The sequence below is a fragment of the Scyliorhinus torazame genome, chromosome 16 (assembly GCF_047496885.1).
Source record: "Scyliorhinus torazame isolate Kashiwa2021f chromosome 16, sScyTor2.1, whole genome shotgun sequence".
NCBI lineage: Eukaryota > Metazoa > Chordata > Chondrichthyes > Carcharhiniformes > Scyliorhinidae > Scyliorhinus > Scyliorhinus torazame.
Genome location: NC_092722.1, coordinates 55,997,804 through 56,021,845, shown reverse-complemented (window position 1 = coordinate 56,021,845; position 24,042 = coordinate 55,997,804). Strand labels below are relative to the sequence as shown.

Below are 24,042 nucleotides of genomic sequence, written 5' to 3'. Positions count from 1 at the left end.
GTCAATGGGAATGTAAGTGTCAAGAATTTGGCGCAGGGGGCATGCGTAAGATGAGGGGGGTGTGGTGTAATAACGTGGCGTTAGGCAGATCAAGGGTTAATGTGGGACTGGGGATACAGTACTGCCCACATCGTGATTATAGAGAGTCACATGATCATTGACTGTGTGCAGAAGAATCTGGAAGGAACCAACACGGAGACAGCACCCATGCAGGGCTGTACTTTGCAGATATATATATAAAGTTATGAGCTGTTAATAAAGAGCTTGGAAGGAATTCTCTGGCCATTCACTGGCAGTGGGATTCTCTCATTCTGCTGGCTGTGCAATCCTGCCCGCAGCTGAATGAGACACCAAAACCCTTCCAAAAGGCAGAAGGGCAGAGCCTGGTATAAAGGGGCAGGAAAGGTCTTCAAGGTGGGTGTTGGGGTGTAACTTTGAATTCACCTTTTCAAAGGTTCCTGCGCATGCATACTGAAGTTTATGACACTTCTAAGGGGTCAGGAACCATGGGCGGGATTCTCCGACCCCCCGCCGGACGAAGCCTCGGCGGCATGAATTCCACCCCCGCTGGCTGCCGAATTCTCCGGCGCCGGGGTTTTGGCGGGGGTGGGGATTGCGCCGCGCCAGTCGGCGGTTTCTGGCAGCGGCCCCCCAGCGATTCTCCAGCCCGCAATGGGCTGAGCGGCCGCCCGCTTTAGGCTGGTCCCGCTGGCGTAAATCAGACTTGGTCCTTACCGGCGTGACCTGGCTCTGCGGGCGGCCTCTGGGGGAGCGCGGGGGATCTGGCCCTGGGGGGTGCCCTCACGGTGGCCTGGCCCGCGATCGGGGCCCACCGATCCGCGGTCAGGCCTGTGCCGTGGGCACACTCTTTCCCACTGCATCGGCTGCTGTGGACCTCCGCCATGGCCGGTGCGGAGCCGAACCCCCCCGCGCATGCGCTGAGATGACGCCAGCACACGCTGGCGCTCCCGCGCATGCGGTTACTGGCCCTTCAGCGCCGGTTGGCGCGGCACCAAGCCCCTTCCGCGCCGATTGGTGTGGCGCCAACCCCACCAGCGCCGGCCTTGCCCCGGAAGGTGGCCGGGGACAGCCTCGGCGCCAGGACAGCCCGCCCCGCCGGGTAGGGGAGAATCCCGCCCCATGGCTCCTTAAAAACATGCTCCGACTCCCCTGAAAATTGTGGAGGAGTAGGAGATAGCTGTCTCCGCAATGGAGCCAGCCAGAGCGGGAGTGTCGGATGCGGACTTCTGACATGAAGCACGGTAGCATTGTGGTTAGCACAATTGCTTCACAGCTCCAGGGTCCCAGGTTCGATTCCCGGCTTGGGTCACTGTCTGTGCGGAGTCTGCACATTCTCCCCATGTCTGCGTGGGTTTCCTCTGGGTTTCCTCCCACAGTCCAAAGATGTGCAGGTTAGGTGGATTGGCGACGCTAAATTGCCCTTAGTGTCCAAAATTGCCCTTAGTGTTGGGTGGGGTTACTGGGTTACGGGGTTACGGTGGAGGTGTGGGCTTGGGTAGGGTGCTCTTTCCAAGAGCCGGTGCAGACTCGATGGGCCGAATGGCCTCCTTCTGCACTGTAAATTCTATGATGAAGTAATCCGCGCCCTTTAAAGGCATTCCCAAAAATCTCACAGCCCGGGAATTGGGGTCAGGAAGCCTGGAATCAAGACCAACTTGCCATTTTTAAAGAGCGACCGAGTCATCCCGACTCATTAGGAATCCAGGCCAACGTGAAGGCGAAGAAAGAGTCACGAATGGAGAGAAGGCTGCATTTTGGCACAGCTGTGTCAGAATTATTGTAGAATCTATAACTTTATGTAATCAGGCGGTACAAAGTAACTAACTGCAGGCCAACAATTTCTGTGCTCCAAGGTGACCCAGCCCAAGAAGCAATGATAATCTGATCAATCCCTTTGTGAGTTTGTGGTTCAGCTAAAGCTAGTTCAAATTTGTTGTCACAAATTACAAGCACTAACGATGGGATCTGTTATGTTGCAGGCCTGAACTCGAGATTTAAAACCAAATCTGATTATATGAGATTCAGCTGTGGTAGAAGAATGAGAAACTACCTGACAGAGGTATGAAATTGGAATGATTTAAATTTTAATATGGAATTCTCTGCATGAATCTTTGCTTCCCCTGATCTGTCCTTTGCAGTTACTGGGTGCAATAATACTAGTAATAGTACTAGTAATAGTAATAGGGGACTCTATAGTCAGGGGCACAGATAGGCGCTTCTGTGGACGTGAAAGAGACTCCAGGATGGTATGTTGCCTCCCTGGTGCCAGGGTCCAGGATGTCTCCGAACGGGTAGAGGGAATCCTGAAGGGGGAGGGCAAACAGGCAGAGGTCGTTGTACATATTGGTACTAACGACATAGGCAGGAAGGGGCATGGGGTCCTGCAGCAGGAGTTCAGGGAGCTAGGCAGAAAGTTAAAAGACAGGACCTCGAGGGTTGTGATCTCGGGATTACTCCCTGTGCCACGTGCCAGTGAGGCTAGAAATAGGAAGATAGAGCAGACAAACACGTGGCTAAACAGCTGGTGTAGGAGGGAGGGTTTCCGTTATCTGGACCACTGGGAGCTCTTCCGGGGCAGGTGTGACCTGTATAAGATGGACGGGTTGCATCTAAACCGGAGAGGCATAAATATCCTGGCCGCGAGGTTTGCTAGTGTCACACGGGAGGGTTTAAACTAGTATGGCAGGGGGGTGGGCACGGGAGCAATAGGTCAGAAGGTGAGAGCATTGAGGGAGTACTAGGGAATAGGGACAGTGTGGCTCTGAGGCAGAGCAGACGGGGAGAAGTTGCTGAACACAGCGGGTCTGGTGGCCTGAAGTGCATATGTTTTAATGCAAGGAGCATTACGGGTAAGGCAGATGAACTTAGAGCTTGGATTACTACTTGGAACTATGATGTTGTTGCCATTACAGAGACCTGGTTGAGGGAAGGGCAGGATTGGCAGCTAAACGTTCCAGGATTTAGATGTTTCAGGCGGGATAGAGGGGGATGTAAAAGGGGAGGCGGAGTTGCGCTACTTGTTCGGGAGAATATCACAGCTATACTGCGAGAGGACACCTCAGAGGGCAGTGAGGCTATATGGGTAGAGATCAGGAATAAGAAGGGTGCAGTCACAATGTTGGGGGTATACTACAGGCCTCCCAACAGCCAGCGGGAGATAGAGGAGCAGATAGGTAGACAGATTTTGGAAAAGAGTAAAAACAACAGGGTTGTGGTGATGGGAGACTTCAACTTCCCCAATATTGACTGGGACTCACTTAGTGCCAGGGGCTTAGACGGGGCGGAGTTTGTAAGGAGCATCCAGGAGGGCTTCTTAAAACAATATGTAAACAGTCCAACTAGGGAAGGGGCGGTACTGGACCTGGTATTGGGGAATGAGCCCGGCCAGGTGGTAGATGTTTCAGTAGGGGAACATTTCGGTAACAGTGACCACAATTCAGTAAGTTTTAAAGTACTGGTGGACAAGGATAAGAGTGGTCCGAGGATGAATGTGCTAAATTGGGGGAAGGCTAATTATGACAATATTAGGCGGGAACTGAAGAACATAGATTGGGGGCGAATGTTTGAGGGCAAATCAACATCTGACATGTGGGAGGCTTTCAAGTGTCAGTTGAAAGGAATACAGGACAGGCATGTTCCTGTGAGGAAGAAAGATAAATACGGCAATTTTCGGGAACCTTGGATGACGAGTGATATTGTAGGCCTCGTCAAAAAGAAAAAGGAGGCATTTGTCAGGGCTAAAAGGCTGGGAACAGACGAAGCCTGTGTGGCATATAAGGAAAGTAGGAAGGAACTTAAGCAAGGAGTCAGGAGGGCTAGAAGGGGTCATGAAAAGTCATTGGCAAATAGGGTTAAGGAAAATCCCAAGGCTTTTTACACGTACATAAAAAGCAAGAGGGTAGCCAGGGAAAGGGTTGGCCCACTGAAGGATAGGCAAGGGAATCTATGTGTGGAGCCAGAGGAAATGGGCGAGGTACTAAATGAATACTTTGCATCAGTATTCACCAAAGAGAAGGAATTGGTAGATGTTGAGTCTGGAGAAGGGGGTGTAGATAGCCTGGGTCACATTGTGATCCAAAAAGACGAGGTGTTGGGTGTCTTAAAAAATATTAAGGTAGATAAGTCCCCAGGGCCTGATGGGATCTACCCCAGAATACTGAAGGAGGCTGGAGAGGAAATTGCTGAGGCCTTGACAGAAATCTTTGGATCCTCGCTGTCTTTAGGGGATGTCCCGGAGGACTGGAGAATAGCCAATGTTGTTCCTCTGTTTAAGAAGGGTAGCAAGGATAATCCCGGGAACTACAGGCCGGTGAGCCTTACTTCAGTGGTAGGGAAATTACTGGAGAGAATTCTTCGAGACAGGATCTACTCCCATTTGGAAGCAAATGGACGTATTAGTGAGAGGCAGCACGGTTTTGTGAAGGGGAGGTCGTGTCTCACTAACTTGATAGAGTTTTTCGAGGAGGTCACTAAGATGATTGATGCAGGTAGGGCAGTAGATGTTGTCTATATGGACTTCAGTAAGGCCTTTGACAAGGTCCCTCATGGTAGACTAGTACAAAAGGTGAAGTCACACGGGATCAGGGGTGAACTGGCAAGGTGGATACAGAACTGGCTAGGCCATAGAAGGCAGAGGGTAGCAATGGAGGGATGCTTTTCTAATTGGAGGGCTGTGACCAGTGGTGTTCCACAGGGATCAGTGTTGGGACCTTTGCTGTTTGTAGTATATATAAATGATTTGGAGGAAAATGTAACTGGTCTGATTAGTAAGTTTGCAGACGACACAAAGGTTGGTGGAATTGCGGATAGCGATGAGGACTGTCAGAGGATACAGCAGGATTTAGATTGTCTGGAGACTTGGGCGGAGAGATGGCAGATGGAGTTTAATCCGGACAAATGTGAGGTAATGCATTTTGGAAGGGCTAATGCAGGTAGGGAATATACAGTGAATGGTAGAACCCTCAAGAGTATTGAAAGTCAAAGAGATCTAGGAGTACAGGTCCACAGGTCATTGAAAGGGGCAACACAGGTGGAGAAGGTAGTCAAGAAGGCATACGGTATGCTTGCCTTCATTGGCCGGGGCATTGAGTATAAGAATTGGCAAGTCATGTTGCAGCTGTATAGAACCTTAGTTAGGCCACACTTGGAGTATAGTGTTCAATTCTGGTCGCCACACTACCAGAAGGATGTGGAGGCTTTAGAGAGGGTGCAGAAGAGATTTACCAGAATGTTGCCTGGTATGGAGGGCATAAGCTATGAGGAGCGATTGAATAAACTCGGTTTGTTCTCACTGGAACGAAGGAGGTTGAGGGGCGACCTGATAGAGGTATACAAAATTATGAGGGGCATAGACAGAGTGGATAGTCAGAGGCTTTTCCCCAGGGTAGAGGGGTCAATTACTAGGGGGCATAGGTTTAAGGTGAGAGGGGCAAGGTTTAGAGTAGATGTACGAGGCAAGTTTTTTACGCAGAGGGTAGTGGGTGCCTGGAACTCACTACCGGAGGAGGTAGTGGAAGCAGGGACGATAGGGACATTTAAGGGGCATCTTGACAAATATATGAATAGGATGGGAATAGAAGGATACGGACCCAGGAAGTGTAGAAGATTGTAGTTTAGTCGGGCACTATGGTCGGCACGGGCTTGGAGGGCCGAAGGGCCTGTTCCTGTGCTGTACATTTCTTTGTTCTTTGTTTGTTCTTTTTGTAAAAAGCCTTAGGCCTTAGTGTCATTTTGTGTTAGTTTGGCGATGTGTTTTGCGATGGCTGTAATGGCGGGATTGCGACCTGTATTCACCCGCACTTAGTGCGAAAACCAAGCCCCCATGTGAATCTCGCCTGGTATCCTTGCCACCTGACGCGCACATCAGCAACTTGCTGCTAACAAGGGGCAGCAGTCGAGGGCTGCTGTATCCCAGGATGCAATTGGGTCCCAGCCAAAAGTCGAGCCTCTGGACGAGGTTTTCCCAGAGCTGATGCAGATAATAGGACTCAGCCATGACATTCAGGAGGGGTGTCAGTGACGTTCCAGCGATTGCAAGGATGATTGGAAGAGTCCCAAAGCCTTCAGGCACAGAAAATGGTGCTGGCATGTGTGGCACCCAGGCCAAGACTGCTAGGGTGGCGACCGCAATGGAAAACCTGGAGCATAACGTCCGCACCTTGAGTGGTGGTGCCTAAGGTATCACTCGGTCTGTGATGACCATGGCAGAGGGCCTTGACATCATGTCCCAATCACGGAGGGATATGCCCCAGACGCAGGTGGACATTGCTGAGGCACGCCAGAACATGGCCCAGTCACTGAGGACCATTGATGAAGGCACAACACCATGATGCAGATTATGGTGTTGCTAACTTTTGGTTGGCTCTTAAATGTTGCCCGTTGTGTCTTTACTTAATTTGCTCTGTTTCTATAACCTTTGCTCTAGAGGCACCAGGTATCTTTATGATACCGCCACGAGGTTCAAGTTCAATTGCTGATCACACACCAATTAGTAAGATTCAAATCAAAACACATTTATTATACACAGTAAATCACTGCTCATGCATAAACTCTACTTACTAGACTATCTCTAACACTAAAAGGCCGATACTTAGCTTCGGAACTGGCCCACCAGGTCGGGGGACCAAATTCGATTCTGAGTCTGCAGGATTCAAAGCTGGTATGGACTTGTAGCTAGGAGCGCCTATCTCGTAGCGTGCGTTGACTGGAGACTTACTTGGTTGATGTGGCAGCTGGGCAGGTCACTGTCAAGGGTTGTTTCGAGCTGCTGAGTGACCCTGCCAAGAAGAACGATTTGAACTTGGGGGCTCTACTTTATAGTCCCCAGGGGCTTCGCGCCGTTCGGGGGGGACCCCGTATCTGGGTCTAAGTGATTGGACTACGTTCCGATCACTTGGATCAATTTCTCCAATACTGGAGTTGTTCCCTGATCACTGGGCGGTCCCTAAGTGTCCGTTAGCCTTCCTTTGTCTTGGCTCCTGGTGGTGCCGAGGAGTCTGGCTTGGCCTTATTCACCTTAAATGTTTCAATTGTTCCCGGGGATCGCTCATTAATATACAGATGGCTGTTGGTTTCAGTAAGTTCTAATACACAGGAAACTTTGCACCTGCTAGTTTTTCCTGGCTTGACTGAATTTCCCTGTATTCTTTGCGGATCTCCATTTTAAGTCGGGAAGTGGCAAACCCAGGTGGCTACAATGGGCAGCCTCCAGGACTCCAGTACCAGATGACTCCAGCTGTCCCTCCATCCCATGGAGTCACCCAGGGCCCTACGAGCACAGATTTCCATTTCCCCGAGCTACAGATAGTGACCTCATCGGTGCCAACTCAGTGATTATCACTCTTCTTGAGCCCCTGTGGTTTACTGCTACACCGAACTATGTCCCCCGGATCCACACCAGAGGTGGAGGCAGCCTGCTATTTTCCATGCCCTGTGGCCTTTGATATCCTTTGCCATGCCACCCTGTTCTGCCCGCTACCCTTGAGATGCGCCAGTGTCAGGAGGGGGAATTCAGAAGAACTAGAGACCGCCTTAGTCTCCTTGGTGGAAAGCCCCATCGGCCTTGGGTCCTCCACCCCTTCAGGCAGACCCACGATCCTCAGATTTTGCCGCTTAGATCTGTTTTCCAAGTCCTCCATTTTGGCTCACAGCTTGTTGGCCTCCACCACCCTCCACAGCTCCTTACCTATCGAGGTGAGTCGATCACCGTGTTGCGATAATACATTTTCCACTTCCTTCAGTGTCTCACGTTGCTCCCGCACCTCAGCCGATGCTCTCGATACCGCCGCCCTCACCGGGGCAATCGCCTCCTCCACCAGCATCTTCAATATCGCTACCATCTCCTTCCTCATCACCTCCATGTGCTTTGTGAACTGTTTTTCAACTTCCATGACCATCGCCTCGGTCATCTTTTCCACTGTGAGCAGTGCAGCCTCACCCGGCGATCCGGCCTCTGCCTTCCTTTTAGTTCCTGAGCCGACCCTTCCACTCGACGGTGAACCTTCATTCGCCCCCTTCTTCACGGCAGCTTTCCTTTGGGTTTTGGACATCTTTCTTCCTGATGTCTTCCTGCCCTTATTTAACCAAAAATTGTCCCTGGGGCCGGGCATTAAATTCTAAATAATCAAGCCTAGAGCAGGAGCCCTCCAAAGTGCGACCTCCTCCTACATGCCGCCACCGGACGTCCCAGCCTAACCTTCTGACCCCCTCCTCCACCTGATGGGCGGCCAGGCCTTAACGGTGTGCGGCTGGTGCCGCCTCCAGCCTGCTTTGGTATTGTGTCTACTTTGATGTCTTCCCAACTTGACTGCGACGAGCACAGCGAGAGCAGCCTCCGTGGGATCAACTCCAGCAAACATTTTTGTATCTGGAAGGAATTGGAGAAGGAGAGAGACCGACAATCAGTTCGGTCTCCCTCACCCTGACCATGACAGTCCCGCCTTGTCTCAGGATGCTATCCAGTGAGCCAGTTGTGCTGGCCAACCTCAATCTGCACACTCAACTCCAGGCCAGGTCAGCAACCTCTAGTCCCCACGTATCTGCCAACAACATTAGGGAGGTTGTGCTCAGCTGTCCTCTGCTCAGCCAGATGCTTAGCCTTTGGCTGTGAGAGGATCCTGTGGTGAAGCCCCGCTCTTTACTGTTTGATTGTTGTCTCAATGGTACTCCTACAGGACAGGCACACTGTTCAGGTACCAAAGGTTTCAGGATATCCAGTCCACCAATCATCCTGTCGGACAGGGCACCTGTTCCTTCGAGGAAGCACTTGAGAGTTCAGGAACGTGAGGAGCTCTCAAGTAATGAGGCTAATCCCTCATTTGGACTAGCCTTCAGCTGCTCACAGTCAAAGGGAGTGAAATTGACTTTCATGAGATAAGCTGCAACAGGGCTCTGTCCTGGGAGAGTTTGGTAAGACAGACAGCCGGCAGCAGTGTTATGGGTCTCCACAACATTTAAAGATAGCTTGAGGACCTCATAGATGCAAAGCTCTTGCCCCCGCCAGCGCAGAGGCGACCCCTGACCTGACCAAATTCCGATTTGGGCCTCTCCTGCTATTCACCCGGCTATTCACCCGGCACGCCCAGATCGCGCCGGGTGCAATGCGTTGGGAAAATCATACCCACTGTCATGTTCAAAGGCTGTTTCCAACATGTTGTGATGACATGAATTCTACATGTGATCATTTCAAATTCTTCCTACTCCATGCTTATAGCTTCTCTCAGTTTGTGTGCCAACTAACAGCAGGAATCAACGTGCAGGTTTGTAATATACAGCAGCGCGCTTATGCATGGGGGTTGGGGGGTGGTTTCCTGTCCTTCCTCTGAGCAGGCCTGCCTGGGATAACCCACATGTTCAGAGCAGGATTGACTCTTATTCATTTTCCTTTGGATTTCTATTTTTTAATTTCGAGTACCCAATTCATTTTTTCCAATTAAGGGGCAATTTAGCGTGGCCAATCCAGCTATCCTGCACATCTTTTGGGTTGTGAGGCCGAAACCAACGCAAAGACGGGGAGATAGTGACCCAGAGCCGGGATTGAACCTGGGACCTCGGTGGCGTGAGGCAGCAGTGCTAACCACTGAGCCACCGTGCTGCCCCTTAGTTTTCCTTTTTAAACCAGCCCAGCACATGTCTCCCAAGTCCGTTGCTTCAAGAGGTGGTAATTTATCAACTGGTGATGTGACATACATGCTGGTGAAGCCTCACAAGGTCGCAATATTCCATTCTTCTGTGGAAATGTTTTCAACAGCTATTAGCATTTACATAGCGCCTTTAACATAGTAACCCATTCCATCGAAGCTTCGCAGGAACATTCCATAGAATCCCAACAGTGCAGAAGGAGGCCATTCGTTCTGTCGCGTTTGCACCGGCCCTCTGAAAGAGCAGCCTATCCAGGCCCACCTTATCCCTGTAATCCCACCCAACCTGCACATCTTTGGACACTAAGGGGCAATTTAGCACCGCTAATCCACCTAACCTGCACACCTTTCGACATTTTCAAACAAAATTTAACACTGACTCAAATTAGAAGCTCTATGGGCTGGTGACTGTAAGTTTAGTCAACGAGGTAGGTTTTATGAAGTGTCTTAAATGGAGAAAAGAAAATTTGGGAGGATGAGGGAGGAAATCACAGAGTTTGGGGCCTAAGCAGCTGAAAGCACGTCCACCAATGGTGGAGGAATTAAAAAAGTCTTTTGCATATATTTCCATTCACATTTCCTGCCTTGGCGGAAGCTCACTGTTTTACAACCCCATAACCCCGGGGCGAATTCAATAACTAGAACGCATTTGATGTTTAAACGTCCAGGAACACATTTTTTTCCATCGACAGGTTAAGAATCATGCTGACAAGCTTGAAGGGGACATGAAGAAAAACTATTGTGTATTTGTAAAAGAAATAGAGAGGCACCTTCGACAAAATAAGTTCAATGGATGTTACTTTGACAGGAGAGCAAAGGACAATAATCGACTCTGCACTCCCAATGGATGGTTTACTTGCCAGGTGAGTATTGGTTGACAATCAAATGGCATGCCACTCTTGGTAATGGTCTTATCCTAGAGCCTGGGCTTTTCCCTGTGTCCTGTCTGGATCCACTGCGGGCTAATCGATAGAGATTAATCACAATTAATCAACAACTCCATTATCGACGCAAAAGCAAAATATTGCGGATGCTGGAAATCTGAAATTTAAAGAAAATTGGAAATACTCAGCATGTTAGGCAGCATCGATGGAGAGAGAAACCGAGCCCTACAGGCCAATAACCTTTCCTCAGAACTGGGAAAAGTTAAACATATTGTACGTTTTAAGCAAGTGAAATGGGGGAGGGTGGGAAAAGAACAAAGTGGAAGGTCGGTGATAGGATGGAAAAAAATTAGAGATTAATTGAAGCGGAGCCAAAGGGAGTGGAAACGGGAATGGTAAAGAAATAAAAGATAGAACATAGAACATTACAGCGCAGTACAGGCCCTTCGGCCCTCGATGTTGCGCCGACCTGTGAAACCACTCTAAAGCCCATCTACACTATTGTCCATATGTCTATCCAATGACCATTTGAATGTCCTTAGTGTTGGCGAGTCCACTACTGTTGCAGGCAGGGCATTCCACGCCCTTACTACTCTCTGAGTAAAGAACCTACCTCTGACATCTGTCTTATATCTATCTCCCCTCAATTTAAAGGTATGTCCCCTCGTGCTAGACATCACCATCTGAGGAAAAAGGCTCTCACTGTCCACCCTATCCAATCCTCTGATCATCTTGTATGCCTCAATTAAGTCACCTCTTAACCTTCTTCTCTCTAACGAAAACAGCCTCAAGTCCCTCAGCCTTTCCTCATAAGATCATCTCTCGATACCAGGCAACATTCTGGTAAATCTCCTCTGCACCCTTTCCAATGCTTCCACATCCTTCCTATAATGTGGCGACCAGAATTGCACGCAATACTCCAAATGCGGCCGCACCAGAGTTTTGTACAGCTGCAACATGACCTCATGGCTCCGAAACTCAATCCCTCTACCAATAAAAGCTAACACACCGTAGACCTTCTTAACAACCCTCTTAACCTGGGTGGCAACTTTCAGGGATCTATGTACATGGACACCGAGATATCTCTGCTCATCCACACTGCCAAGAATCTTACCATTAGCCCAGTACTGAGTCTTCCTGTTATTCCTTCCAAAATGAATCACCTCACACTTTTCTGCATTAAACTCCATTTGCCACCTCTCAGCCCAGCGCTGCAGCTTATCTATATCCCTCTGTAGCTTGTAACATCCTTCCGCACTGTCCACAACTCCACCGACTTTAGTGTCATCTGCAAATCTACTCACCCATCCTTCTACGCCATCCTCCAGGTCATTTATAAAAATGACAAACAGCAGTGGCCCCAAAACAGATCCTTGTGGTACACCACTAGTAACTGGACTCCAGTCTGAACATTTCCCATCAACCACCACCCTTTGTCTTCTTCCAGCTAGCCAATTTCTGATCCAAACTGCTAAATCACCCTGAATTCCATGCCTCCGTATTTTCTGCAGTAGCCTACCACGGGGAACCTTATCAAACGCTTTACTGAAATCCATATACACCACATCAACTGCTTTACCCTCATCCACCTGTTTGGTTACCTTCTCAAAGAACTCTATAAGGTTTGTGAGGCACGACCTTCCCTTCACAAAACCGTGTTGACTATCTCTAATCAAATTATTCCTTTCCAGATGATTATACATCCTATCTCTTATAAACCTTTCCAAGATTTTGCCCACAGATTTGCCCTGATGAGGTGTGAATGGCATCCAAAAGCAAAACGAAGAGAAAAACAAGAGTCAGACTGGAAAATGCAAATGAAGCAAAGTGGGAGCAGAGAGTACAGTCTGGTTACATGTCTGTTCACGTTATATATTAATGATTTTGAAGAGGGAACTAAAAGTATTATCTCCAAATTTGCAGATGATGCAAAGTTGGGTGAGGGCGAGCTATGAGGAGGATGCAGAGACGCTTCAGCAGGAAATGGACAGGCTGAGTGAGTGGGCATATGCATGGCAGGTGCAGTATAATGTGGGAATGTAAGGTTTTCCACTTTGGTAGCAAAAATAGGAAGGCAAATCATTATTTGAATGGGTGTAAATTGAGAGAGGTGGATACTCAACGAGACCTTGGTATCCTCCTGCATCAATCACTGAAAGGAAGCATGCAGGTACAGCAGGCAGTAAAGAAAGCAAATGGTATGTTGGCCTTCATGGCGAGAGGATTTGAGTATAGGAATAGGGATGTTTTACTGCAATTGGGCCACACCTGGAGTATTGTGTACAGTTTTGGTGTCCTTACTGAGGAAGGATGTTCTCACTATGGGGGGAGCGCAGTGAAGGTTTACCAGGCTGATTCCTGGACAGGCGGGACTGTCATTTGAGGAGAGACTAAATCGGTTAGGATTATATTCATTGGAGTTCAGAAGAGTGACAGGGGATCTCATAGAAATGTATAAAATTGTAACAGGATTAGACAGGGTAGATTCAGAAAAAATGTTCTCGATGGTGGGGGAGTCCAGAATTAGCAGTCATAGTCTGAAGATAAGGGGTAAACATTTTAGGACTGAGGTGAGGAGAAATGTCTTCACCCAGAAAGTGGTGAATCTGTGAATTCACTACCACGGAAAGTAGTTGAGGCCAAAATGCTGTGTAATTTCAAGAAGGAATTAGATATAGCTCTTGGGGCTAAAGGGATCAAGGGATATGGGGGGGGAAGGCGGAATCAGGGTATTGAACTTGATGATCAGCCATGATCATAATGAATGGCGGAGCAGGCTCTATGTATGTTTCCAAGTAAATATAAAATTGTTGAATTCAGTGTGGAGGCTGGAAGGCTGTAAAATGTTGAACTGAATGATGAGTTGATATTTCTTGAGCTTGGTTTGGGCTTTGTTGAAACATTGCAGGAGGCTGGGAGCAGAGAGGCCAATGTGAGAACAAGGTGGAGTATGCCAAATATTTCCAGCATTTTCTCTTTTTGCTCCGTTATTGCAATAAGTGCCAACTGGGTTGGTGGATGATGAACGATATGGACCTTGACCGTGATCTTTTTTCATCCTATATTCCCATGGAACGGTGGAAGGAAGTTTCAGTCAGTCATTCAAACTCGGCATGGTCGCACAGCACCACGAACCCGGGTTCTATTCTGGCCTTGGATGACTGTGTGGAGTTTGCACTTTGTCACCGGGTCTGCGTGGGTTTCCTCTGGGTGATCTGGTTTCCTCTCACAGTCCAGATACGTGCAGGTTAGCTGGATTGGACATGATCAATTATCCCTGAGTGTCCAAAGATGTGCAGGTGAGGTGGAGTTACAGTGGTTGGACGGAGGAGTGGGCCTAGGCAAGGTTCTCTTTCGATGCAGGCTCGATGGGCCGAATGGCCTCCTGTACTGTAGGGATCCTATGGATTCAGATGAATGTTCCCAACTCAATTCTTTGATTGGATAATATCCTTGTAGTTCACACTCTCTAGTCCTGTTCTGATAATCTGACTTGCCGAGTCTGTCATACAGTGAAATGGCAATTCTGTGTTTCTCTGCACGTTTCTGGGCCAGAAGCAAAATATTCAAATCCTCCGGCCTGCAGCCGGCGACATATCAATACACCTGAAAGCACAGAATAACTATTTGGGCAGCACGGTAGCATAGTGGTTAGCACAATTGCTTCGCAGCTCCAGGGTCCCAGGTTCTATTCCGGCTTGGATCACTGTCTGTGCGGAGTCTGCACATCCTCCCCGTGTGTGCGTGGGTTTCCTCCGGTTTCCTCCCACAGTCCAAAGATGTGCAGGTTAGGTGGATTGGCCATGATAAATTGCCGTTAGTGTCCAAAATTGCCCTTAGTGTTGGGTGGGGTTACTGGGTTATGGGGATAGGGTGGAGGTGTTGACCTTGGGTAGGGTGCTCTTTCCAAGAGCCGGTGCAGACTCGATGGGCCGAATGGCCTCCTTCAGCACTGTAAATCCTATGATAAATTTTAAAGATCTGAATATCATGAAAATGAATTGAATGCTCTTTTTATAACTCTTAACATAAACGCTGTACATTCATATGACATTCGCAAACATTAGCTCTTTTTAGTCCACCCACCTCTGTTTTGATTTAGCAAGGAATTTGAAAGTTGTATAGTTTTAAATTGACCACATAAATATCCTTGAAACAAATTTGATGATTAACTTGGGAGAACTACCAGCTCTGAATTTCCTGTCGTGCCCGAAAATTATAGCTGTCACCAGCAGAGGGCAGTACCCTCAAGCTTCCTGTGATATTCAGACGTAAATATTCTTCATGATGTGGAGATGCTGGCGTTGGACTGGGGTGAGCACAGTACGAAGTCTTACAACAGCAGGTTAAAGTCCAACAGGTTTGTTTCGATGTCACTAGCTTTCGGAGCGCTGCTCCTTCCTCAGGTGAATGAAGAGGTCTGCTCCAGAAACACATATATAGACAAATTCAAAGATGCCAAACAATGCTTGGAATGCGAGCATTAGCAGGTGATTAAATCTTTATCTGGATTTGTAAAGATTTAATCACCTGCTAATGCTCGCATTCCAAGCATTGTTTGGCATCTTTGAATTTGTCTATATATGTGTTTCTGGAACAGACCTCTTCATTCACCTGAGGAAGGAGCAGCGCTCCGAAAGCTAGTGACATCGAAACAAACCTGTTGGACTTTAACCTGGTGTTGTAAGACTTCGTACTAAATATTCTTCGGCACTCTTTCGTAACCTAGCAACAGGAATAGGGTATTCAGCCCCTTAAATGCGTTCCATCATTTAATTAGGTCAAGGCTAATCTGAACAATGTTTACCGGGCCTTGCTCCATAACAGTGACTGCACAGTACCACAGCATGGAACACCAGCTCTATTCTGCTGCTCATAGAGAAAGCAATCCCAAGTCCAGTTGACGTGAGTGTAAATGTGGGTTTAGAGTTGGTGGATTTCGGGGCCCAAAGTATCTTTCTGGGAAGGTTCAAAAGCACTTGGACAGTTTGGAACGCAGGTGACAGTGATGGAAATGTTGAAGTTTTTCAGAAACCTATAACCTGGAATTGAGTTTGATTCACCCTTCATCTCAAGAACTCCTCACTTACACTGGTCTGAGCTGTTAGACCAATTTCTGGAGGTGCATCTGCACACAGAATGCAGGAGCCGGTTAAACCCAGGAAACTTCTAATGCTGCAATTGTGCATTCAGGCCAAGAACCCTGACAGCTTTGATGGCCGTAAGGCTTGCACTGTTATAAAGAACAAGGAAATTTTGATTTCACACAATATCAGCATAAATGTAAAAATAATGAAAAATTTGCATTTTATATGAACACATTTAGAATAGCAGGATATCAGAAAGCGTTTTGCAGTCAATAAAATGCTTTTGAAGTATAATCACTGTGGTCACCTTGTGGAGATAGTTCTCTGCCTTTGAAGGCAGCTCCTTGGTGATTATGATTATTCACTGAACCACGAGTGCTCTGACATTTTACCGAGGAAGGGATTTTCCAGTCCCGCCCGCCCCAAGACCGCAAATTCCTGCCCAAGGTCAATGGTCTGTCACATTGTCGGTCCCGCCCGCGGCAATTCCTACGGTGGGCGGGACAAGAAGATTTACCCCTATGGTTCAGGTGAGGAGGCAAGCCCTGGGTTTACCTCTGCTGGAATGGGGATTGTCCAATTGGTGTTAAATCGGATCCACATGCTGGCTGTGTAGGCAACTGAGCCAATTGGTGCTGCTGTCACTGTGATAACGACCAGATAATTCAGTTTTGGAGACCTCTGTGCAGACCTCCTGCGCTCATCTTTGGAAATCGAGTAACGGGCTCTTCTGTGCCTACGTGGGAGCACAGATGGGGTCTTGGTTCAAAGTCTCAACTGAAAGATGTCACCTCCGACAATGCTGCACTCCCCTCAGTGCTGCAGTGGCGTCAGCCGAGATTTTCTGCTGCAATCGCTGGAGCAGGTCTTGGATTTACAACCGTGTAACTGAGAGACACGGGGCACAGTGGTTAGCACTGCTGCCTCGCCGCGCCAGGAACTCAGGTTCGATTCCGACCTTGGGTGACTGTGTGGAGTTTGCACTTTCTCCCCGTGTCTGCGTGGGTTTCCTCCGGGTGCTCCGGTTTCCTCCCACAGTCCAAAGGTGGATTGGCCATGCTAAATTACCCCGTAGATGTGCAGATTAGGTGAGGTTACGAGGATAGGGCAAGGGAGTGGGCTTTGGTGGGCTTGCGGAGATAGGGCGGGGGTATGAGCCTAGATAGGATGCTCCTTCGGAGGGTGGGTGCAGACCTGATGGACCGAGTGACCTCCATCTGCACTGTCAGGTTCTATGAGAGGCGAGAATGTTACCAACTCAGTCACAGCACATATCCATGTTCAATTTTCTTCATTCTTTTGAACGCACCAGCAGCACAGGTTTACGGACCAATTCAGGAGAACGGCAATGGTTCATCTGCTTCGTTCGGGCTGAGCCGGCTCATGGAGTTTCAGAGCTCACTTGCACCTCCAGCATAAAGTATTCACAAACCCTTACTCTTTAAACAAGAGCCTCAGCCAAACCTTCATTCAAGACTAAACAAGCTGTCAAGCTGGAATTTAACAGTTGAACCACTGTGCATTTTCAGGGGGCGTTCGATGAGGATCGCTGCAGCTTCATCCATTCCATCAATCCGTACGGTAGCAGGGAGAACAGAATTGTCTTTAGCACCTGGAACCTGGACCATGGGTAGGCGGAGATCTATGCATATTCTGTGCATATCTATGATGTACTTTCAGCCATTGCTTCTGAAGTTAGAGAAGCTGAAATGAGTTGTGGTCCTCTGCAAAATTCGAGGCTGCCATTTGTGCCTCTCAGTTTAAAAAGTGTTGTCTAATTTTCACAATAACTTTTGAGTTTTAACGTTCACATTTGATGTCGGAATCAAAAGCTATTTGTTAGAATTCGATTCTGAAAATATCCCTTTTCCTTTTTGTATTTTAGTTCCCTGATCATTTGTAAAGAGGAAAGAATATCCACCCTGCTCTTGCTCTCGTTCACTCTTAGTATTCCCTCACCATGTAAAGATGTGCTGCCTTTTATTCATTATTCACCTATTGTCTGTCATTTGAATGAGCAATTTTATGAAAGGCAGTCGCTCAAGATGATAATGATCGCCACTATCATTCGTAAATTTAACATCCCTCGTTCAATCCTTTTCCACAGGATTGAGAAGAAACGGACCATTATTCCAACAATAGTCGATACTGTAAAACCGAAAATAGACGACAGGATGGTTGAACATTTCTACAGCCTCTTGTTTACGCTGGCCAACCTGAAGCTGGTTCACATTGTCTGTCACAAGAAAACAGAGCACAAACTTTCCTGTGACCCACCCAAGACCTGTACAGGAAAGAAAAGGAAGAAAAATAACCTGTTATAACTCTTGTGACTGGTACAGAATTAAGCACACTTTATCATTTTTATAACACGCATCATTTCTAGTTGCCTGAGTGCTGTCTGAGACGGGGGCTTTTTACTGTGTTGAGATAGATACAAGGGCCCAGATTTTCATCCCTGGGTTGGTTGCACGCGGATGGGATGATTCCGACTCTACAAACCCGGACTTTAAAAAGGGCAGGTTGGAGTTTTATTCGGGGGATGGGGTGAGGAGGTTGTTCGGTGGAGGTGTTTGGATTAGATGTTGGGCCTGGTGCCCGTGGAATGAGTGCAGAGGCGGGCTGGGCAGAAGGCGTGCCTCAGTGCTCCCGTACTTTGTTTAAGTTATTTTTTTAAAGTACGAAGCAAAAAATAGCCCTCCAGCCCTCAACCCCCACCCCCAACTCCCATGGCCCACCCGTGCCAACCAATGCCCATTCATGCCCCCAAACACTCCATGGTCCCTCATGGCCCCATGCCAATCTATGCCCCTTTACCCAACCCCTGTGTTAACTCATGCCATCCCATGCCACCATCGATGACCCTTTGCCTTTATTCCAATGCCTACTCACCTAGTATTCTTTGACAATGCTTTGAAAGTTCCAGTGAGTTTATGCACAATCGTGTTTACTTTTAACAATCCCAAAGGGTATCTTACCTCTCCCAAAGGATGCCTTACCTCTCCAAAAAGGTGCTCAGGGACCCTATCCTAAGGGGTGCCCTGGCTGTCCAAATGAATCCACCAAGTTCAGACCAGCTCTTACTTAGTGTGATCTGCACAAACCGGGTTTCAGACTCCTGGCCTCCCAGAGTCTCACTTCAGTGGAGGCAGCTGATGGTTTCGGTGGCGGGCTGCCTCTGCAAACCGCGCAGGCGTGAACCCCGGCCGGGCTCCAGTCCTGCCCCCGAGAAAATAGGAGAAGCCGTGTTGGTGAAGGGACTTCGAATTTTCAGCCACTTCTGGGATTTCCACCACAACAGACCAGCTTTCCTACGCAGTGAAAATCTGGACCAATATTTAATCCGTTGTCACTGCATAATCATGTCACCGTTTGGACCAAAGGAAAGTCCGATTTGTCCAACCGGCTCTTGTGTAGTTGTGCTGTGAACTCAAAATTGTGTAAACTCAAATGTTCCACTTTGACTTCTTAATCGATTCTGTTCATCTCTCTCTTCTAAAATACTTATATTGTTTTTAGTGTCTGGGATTGTTCACAGGGTAATGTGAAAAGTCTATAATTATGGTACATTTAGTGGTCGTGGACCAGTAACCCAAAGGGGAGTTCAAACGCTATCGTGCCAGTTTGAAAATTTGAATTTGTTATCAAATTGTTGTTAAAACCCTAACTAGTTCACTAATACCAAGTGAGGAAATCTGCTATCACGCCGTGTCTGGCCTTTATGTGATTTCAGCCCCGCACAGATGTGTCTGTCTCTTCACGTTCTCTGGTGGTCATGGATCAACACTACGTGTCAGCCTTGCCAACAACAATCAAGTCCCGACAATTAATTTTAAAACATGCATTGCCCAGAATAGTGAATGTACTCAGTCACGCTGTGTTGCAGCACCCACGACCACCTCACCCAAATGGCCCCTCTGCCAATGTGTCTTCATAGAATCATACAGTACAGGCCCATCAAGCCTGCACTGTTTAAAAAAAAACCAACTCTAATCTACACTAATCCCACTTCCCAGCATTGGTCCAAACCTTGAATGTTATGACATTTCAAGTGCTCATCTAAGTGCTTTTTAAAGATTGTGAGGTTTCCCGCCTCAACCACCCTCACAGGCAGTGCATTCCAGATTCCCGCCACCCTCTGGGTGAATAGGCTTTTCCTCAAATCCCCTCTAAACCACCTGCCTTTCACCTTAAAATTATGTCCCCATGTTATTGACTCTTCAACTAAGGGGAACATCTGATTTATATCCACCCTGCTCATGTCCATCATAATCTTATACACCTCTATCATGTCCCCTCTCGATCTTCTCTGCTTCAAAGAAAACAACCTAAGCTTATCCAGCCTCTCTTAATAGCTAAAATGTTCCATCCTAGGTACCATCCTGGTGAATCTCCTCTGCATCCTCTCTAGTGCAATCACATCCTTCCTATAGTCCAGAACTGAACACAGTACTCCAGCTGTGGCCTAACCAAAGTCCTGTACAGTTCCAACATAACCTCCTTGCTCTCATAATATATGCCACGACTGATGAAGGCAAGTGTCACGCAGGCTTTCTTAGCTACCCTATTAACCTATCCTCCTGCCTTCTGGGTTCTGTGGACAAACACTTCAAAATCCCCCTGTTCCTCTGAACGTCCTAGTGTCCTGCCGTTCATTGAGTACTCCCTTGGTGTGCCACTCCTTCCAAAGTACATCACCGCGCACTTTTCAGGGTTAAATTCCATCTGTCACTGATCTGCCCATCTGACCAATCTGTCTATATCCTCCTGTAACCTACGGCCTTCTTCTTCACTGTAAACCACCCGGCCAATTTCCATGTGATCTGCAAACTTACTTATCAGCCCCCCCACATTTTCTTCCATATCATTTTTATTTATCAAAGACAATAAGGGACCCAGCACTGAGCCTTGAGAATGATCCAACTTGCTGTTCACTCACAGAGATCCAACCTTGTGCATTGCTCCCTTTCCCTCAATATCTATGCATATGAATTTTTGGTCAGTTTATATAACTGACTTGAAGGATGAGGTTGAGTGGGAATCCACTGTAAACATCCTGAAATGTACAGTCAAAGAGGAGTTGAGCTTGTCAGCCTTCTCTCAGTGTGGAGCTCGTATGTTGGGAAGTGACTAAGAAGCAAAGTCGTATGTGTAAGAAAGTTTGGCGAGCTAACTTCGGCACCATTCATGCCTCAACCTAAATAACTGAATTACAGGGGTTGAGTTACAAAGAGGGATTACTCAAATTTAAACCTGTTTTCACTGGAATTTAGAAGGTTAAGCGGTGATCTGATTGGAGCATTCAAGATATTAACAGGGAAAGACAGGGTAGATGAAGATAAACTATTTCCACTGGTTGGAGATTTTAAAACTAGGGGGCATAGTCTAAAAATTAGGGCTAGAAGGTTCAGGAGAGATGTTGGAAGCACTTCTTCACTCAAAGGGTGGGAGAGGTTTGGAACTCTCTCCCACAAACAGCAGTTGAAGCGAGATCAGTTATTAATTTTAAATCTGAGATAGATAGGTTTCTGTTAAGCAAAGATATTAAGGGATATGGGTCAAAGGCAGGTATATGGAGTTAGGTCACAGATCAGCCATGATCTCATTGAATAGCGGGACAGGCTTGAGGGGCTGAATGGTCTACTCCTGTTCCGATGGATGGTGAAATCCAAATTGTTCAATAGTAAGGAATTACAGTCAGGGGATGCAATGATTTGTTTGGTCCCTTGGCATGAGTATACTAAAACCCATGTTTTCTTAATGTTGATTAGTAAGTTCGCGGATGACACCAAGGTTGGTGGAGTGGCAGATAGTGTTGAGGATTGTCAGAAGATATAGCAGGCTATAGATAGGTTGGAGACTTGGGCAAAGAAATGGCAAATGGAGTTTAATCCGGACAAATGTGAGGTAATGCATTTTGTTAGGGCTAACATAGAGGGGAAATATACCGTAAATAGCAAAACATTTAGGAATATAGAAAGTCAGAGAGATCTGGGCGTGCATGTCCACAGATCTTTGAAGTTGGCAACACAAGTGGACAAGGTAGTCAAGAAAGCATGCTTGCCTTCATTTGACGGGGCGTCGAGTATAAAAACTGGCAAGTCATGCTACAGTTGTATAGAACCTTGGTAAGGCTGCACTTGGAATATTGTGCACAATTCTGGTCGCCACACTACCAGAAGGATGTGGAGGCTTTGGACTGGGTGCAGAGGAGGTTTGCCAGGATGTTGCCTGGTCTGGAGGGTGTTAGCTATGTGGAGAGGCTGAATAGACTCTGGCTGTTTTCACTAGAAAGATGGAGGTTGAGGGGTGACCTGATAGAGGTCTACATGATTATGAGGGGCATGGATAGAGTGGATGGGCAGGCACTCTTTCCCAGGTTGAAGGGGTCAGTCACCAGGGGGCATAGTCTAAGGTCCGTGGGGCAAAGATTAGAGGAGATGTACAAGGCAGATTTTTTACGCAGAGGATGGCGAGTGCCTGGAACGCGTTGCCAGGGAGGTTGTGGAAGCAGATACATTAACGGCATTCGAAAGGCATCTCGACAAACACATGGAAAGGATGGGTATACGGCACAAAGAAGTGCTGAGGGTTTTTGTCAATGGTTGGTAGCATGACTGTTACAGGCTTGGAGGGCCGAAGGGCCTGTTCCTGTGCTGTATTGTTCTTTGCTCTTACAGAACTTTCATTAGGAATTGCTACATAGCAATCAGGGGCAGGGACTATTATTATTTGATTTTGTTTCCTTTCCAAGGTTTGTGATGTTGAAAGTCGTTATTACTATCCTGCTATTTAACAGAAATCAATTAATTCAATACAGAAGATTGAATCAAGGAAAGTCAGTCTGGCTCCACTCTAGTAGACGATGCACTTGTTCACTGAGACACAGAAAACCAGTGATAATGTTTTTGTTATGTTTTATAATTATAATCTATTTTTCTGCAAGTGTAGTTATTTCATTCTGTCCAGAAAGTATCACTTTTAATACCAAAAGTAATGTTGCAAACTTGTCCAATCCCCCTGTTGATGGTCTTTAACCATTCTTATGGATGGAGAGTTGTTTTTCGAGTGTTCTTGGTGTTTGTGATTTTTCTCATCATGCTACATAACCTCACATTGGACTGTAAAACCACATGTCTGATGTGTGTAATAATCAATATGAATTCCCATCTGTGCTTAAATTTGTATCTTTTGAATCATGTGACTTCTAATACAGCCCTCCAACCATCTCGACCTCATTGACAAAAAGGTCCTTGTGTGATTCTCAACACAAAGCCAGGTTCTGAATCATTACAACAGGTATCGAGGCCCGGAAAAATGAAAGACGATTCTGCACCTTGTGAAAAGAATGAAGTTTTAAACCAATCAATTGATTTCCATGTTTGCTGCAGAATTGATTTGCCCGAAGTCTTAGTTGCTGCTGTTATACTGAACGTAATGGGTTTGATTAAATGAATATTTAAAAAATATTTTGTATGCTGTTCATTTGGTTGGCACCTGTCTTCCTTTCCCCAATAATATGTGGCTACGTATAGTAACACCACAAACCCAGTCAGAATAGAGATGATTGGGTAAGGGGATAGTAGCATAGTGACAATGCCACTATGCCGATCGAGACTTGTATTCCAGGGACCAGCTCAAATCCCTCCATGACAGCAGCGGGAATTTAATTCAATTAATTAATAAAGAAACATCAGGAATAAAATGCTGGTCATTAGTAATGATCATGAAACTACTGGATTGCTTGAAATAACCCATCTTATTCACTAATGTGCTTTAGAGAAGGAAATCTGTTGCCCTCATGTAGCCTGGCCTACATGTGTCTCCAGGCCCACACTAAATGTGGTTGACTCTGAAATGGCCCAGCAGGCTATGCAATTGAAGGGAAATTAGGGATGGGCAATACATGCTGGCCTTGGCACTAATGGTCACCTCCCAAGAATGACTAAAAATAAAGTCCTCCATGCACACTGGCACAGTGCTGTCTCTCAACACTAGGGACCCGGGTTCAATTCCGGCCTCGGGTGACTGTGTGTAGTATGCGCTTTCTCCCCGGGCCTGTGTGTGTTTCCTCCCGGTGCCAAAGATGTGCAGTTTAGGTAGGTTGGCCATGATAAAATTGCCCCTTCTGTCCAGGGATGTTCAGGTTAGGTGGGGTTTAAGGGAAGGAGGTAGGGGAGCGGGCCTGGGTGGGGTGCTCTTTCAGAGGGTCAGTGCAGACTCAATGGGTCGAATGGCCTCCTTCCACACTGTAGGGATTCTATGAATTCACACTTCTCTAAGTAACTAGGGTTGATTTTATGTATATAATTTGCTCTATGCAGCTATCTTTCACTCACTGCATTCTGTTTGAAAAATCATGTTGTACGAAGGAGACTTCTGTAGCTTTGGACATGAGTTTGAAGACACTAA

General features: G+C 47.2%; 1 protein-coding gene across 3 annotated transcripts in view; it reads left to right on the top strand.

Annotated features, from left to right (window-relative positions):
• Positions 1–23,099, top strand: part of LOC140392822 (DNA fragmentation factor subunit beta-like) — a 56,007-nt gene extending 32,908 nt beyond the window's left edge. The window contains exons 4-7 of one of the 3 annotated variants that reach the window (XM_072478490.1): positions 2,001–2,080; positions 10,352–10,522; positions 17,160–17,260; positions 17,738–23,099. In XM_072478490.1, the coding sequence (XP_072334591.1) occupies positions 2,001–2,080; positions 10,352–10,522; positions 17,160–17,260; positions 17,738–17,954 (569 nt within the window). In that variant the 3' untranslated portion in view covers positions 17,955–23,099. Of the gene's footprint in view, positions 1–2,000; positions 2,081–10,351; positions 10,523–12,466; positions 15,008–17,159; positions 17,261–17,737 lie in introns of those variants that run through there. The other 2 variants (XM_072478491.1, XM_072478492.1) reach the window with 2 other exon arrangements.
• The last annotated feature ends 943 nt before the right edge of the window (positions 23,100–24,042 follow it).